We start from the raw sequence: 3,103 nt of genomic DNA on the forward strand, positions 1-3,103 counted from the left end.
AGCATTTCTTTGTTGAGCCGTATTTGTTTGAGCCCAAGTATATGGACAGAACTACTGGAAGAAGCAGCCGCCGCAGCTCATGAGCCTAACCCTCAGCCAGCCGCAGAATACCGGAGTCGAGCACTGGAAACCTGGTGGTGTAGTTGTTTCAAATGCAAAGCAATGCCAGCGGATGAGGAAAGTCTTTGCTGCTCAGACTGGGAATTGGCGATGCCTGCACTTGAGAATCTGGACATCAGTACTGACTAGACTGCTGCTCTTCAGAGACCGTGCATCACCAATCACCCTGAGGGCACACACGTGAGCACAGAGCACAGAGAAGCAGTCAGAGCTACAGGCTACAGTGAGGCTAAAAACAGAGTTCAAAGGACGTTTTTCCAAACAACTTTTTATGTCGGGGCTGCAGCACACTTGGATCACTACAGATGAGCACGTTGGAGATACTTTGTGGTTTCAATTTTGTGTTCTTGGACGTTAGTCTGGGGTGCCATCAGCCATTAGGTGTGCTAGCCGCTCCCCCCGCCGATCTCCACAAGGGATGTGAGGACTCTAAAACTTCACCAGGGCCTCTGTCGGCATATGGGTGAGTAGATAATGGCTGAATTTTCATTTTTGGGTGCACTATCCCTTTAAGCATTAGCTTGGAGGGCTAACTTTGCTTGTTTACCACATCACATGAGTGTCACTGTAACTTGAACGCTGAACCCTGTTCAAATATCAAACAGTTCAATAGTGTTGGAACAAATAGTCAATCATTTGTATGGAGCAGCCAAATCTGATTTGACTGACAAAATTCTGAGTCACTTACAGCCCTATAAATAATTAAGTGTAACTTTAAAACTGCCTCCCAGCAGTCAAGGCTGGATTACAAACTAGGCAACCCAGACTCTTGGGTGGCCCAAAGGTTCACAATTAGTTGTGATAATTAGTTTGATGCTGAAGTAAAACATAAACTGATATAATAGGAGCCTTAGGGTGACGCCTTAAAGGGATAGTTTGGTGTATTACATACAGTAGATGTTGGTCAGTATGCTTCCAGCTTGGAGAAGCAGGCAGGAATACCACCACGAGACTTACCAATGTAATGCTGTGGATGGGGGGAAGCAGCAAAATGTATTTCTCTATATATACATATATTGATCATATATTGGAGTTATGATATGTAGCGTGTGAAATAGGGTATGGTGAATGTGCTAGGAAAGGTAGTATCGGCACGGTCACTACCTGGAGCTTGCATAAACGGAGCCTGGGTTTGTTGAAGGTGGCAGTGCTGTTTGGGCTGAGAAAGCCATGTGTAATGTAAGGAAAAGGAGGTTGTTGGGTTGGTGCAGGGAGCAGTGAGAGCTGGCAGTAGACAGTGATCTCTGGGACGCCAGAGATCACTGTCTAGCCTCCTGGAGGTGTCATGGGACCAACTAGACGAAAACACTGGTGAAAGAAGATTCCCACCTGATGACCCCAAAGACGTGTTAGTTATCACTGCTCACTGGTCTGTATAGTTAAGCCTTGCCATAATAGCTTAGCATAGGGCTTAGGAGGTTATTCACCAAGCGCTGATCCGTTATCTAGAGCGCAAATTTCTTGTGTTTATTTGAATTCAACCACCTACAAAAATGCTCACCTGTCAGACAGCCCTATCCGGGGAACTGAACTACAACTGAGACTTTACTTAGGGTGCTTTCACACCTGCCCTGTTTGGTTTACTTCAATCCAACTCAAGTTCGTTTTCTCCCTAAGTGCGGTTTGTTTGGGCAGGTGTGAACACAGCAATCACACTCAGGTGTGCACCAAAACAACCAGACCGAGACCTTCTTGAAGAGGTGGTCTCAGTCCGGGTACAAACGAACTCTGGTACGGTTCGTTTGTGGTGAGAAGGTGTTCCGACCTGGATCTGAACCAACTGCAGTCACATGACACATTGTTTGGGTTAAACATGAGCATGTTACAGTCCTGGAGGATTATTAATGTGCGCCTCCTCCTGTACTGCCTTAATATGCACATTCAGCACATCCAATGCATCAAAACATTGTTTTCTAGTTGGAGCCGCGCCTCGTTTTCAAACTGTATGGTTTGACTAAAATGAACAATGATAGCAATATAGTCCACGATGAGCAGCGCTAAAATCAACCTGCGTAGTTGTCCCTCCATTGTGACATTAGAAAGTGTCACATTTATCTTACAACGATTCGTTTACTTCCTGGATTTTACCTGCATGGAAATTCTGACCAATCAAGAGCCACTTTCTCACCCAAAGCATCTGATCTGGTCCTCTTGTAAATGCTGCCATGAGAACACGAACCAACTCAACTTTGTAACAAAATTGGTCCCTGATTCGAACCAAAGCAATAGAACTCTAGGTCTAAAAGCACCCTTAGTTAACATAACTCGTATACCCTCTTCTACGCCAGACTCTATTGACAAAACAGTGACTTTACCTCGCTGAACACAAGAGCTGCTGGTCAACCGCTGCATTGATTGGTTTGTTTGTGTTATTGTGTGACTCATGTGTTTAAAGGGTTAGCTTGGACTCACCAACGTTACAATAACAACACAAACTAACTGATAGAGACAGTGGTAGACCAACAACTACTGTGTCCACAAGGTACTGTTTCTGTCAATGGAATCTGGTGGCTTTGAAGACAGTGATATAATGGCTTCATTTTCCCATTGGAAATCACTGTCTACACTACATGCACTTAAACTGTCATATTTTTTTTTTATTAAGGTGGATAAAATACCTTGTGCTGACGGTCATTTACGGCAGGTAATACACTGACCATGACTAAGTACCTCATACAACCCCACTTCAAAAAATCCAAACTATCCCTTAAAGCCTAGTATTTTGTAGAGAGGCTAAAATCTAGTTGTGTGAGGTCTGAATTATTTATTGTGCTTACGTGTTGTTATTCCTAAATAAATGTAAGTGTAATAAAACAGCTAACTGTTGCATACACAGTGCACAGAGGACGGGAGAAATGGGGGCCAATCACAGTTCATAGCTCATTTTTTTTTTCCTTCACCAGATTAATTCGGCCCTGCCAACTGTATGCGAGTTCTCACAATGGTCGATCGTCTGTCTCTGTCTCTCTTCAGTTACCTTTTG

General features: G+C 44.0%; 1 protein-coding gene across 1 annotated transcript in view; it reads right to left on the reverse strand.

The window, feature by feature from the left end:
- Positions 1-281: 281 nt before the first annotated feature.
- The window catches only part of LOC126393484 (RCC1 and BTB domain-containing protein 1-like), a 17,730-nt gene continuing 14,908 nt past the window's right edge, over positions 282-3,103 (reverse strand). Inside the window, exon 12 of the mRNA XM_050049672.1 lies at positions 282-286. Coding sequence (XP_049905629.1) covers positions 282-286 — 5 coding nt within the window. The remainder of the gene's footprint in view (positions 287-3,103) is intronic.

The sequence above is a fragment of the Epinephelus moara genome, chromosome 7 (genome assembly GCF_006386435.1).
Source record: "Epinephelus moara isolate mb chromosome 7, YSFRI_EMoa_1.0, whole genome shotgun sequence".
Taxonomy (NCBI): Eukaryota; Metazoa; Chordata; class Actinopteri; order Perciformes; family Serranidae; genus Epinephelus; species Epinephelus moara.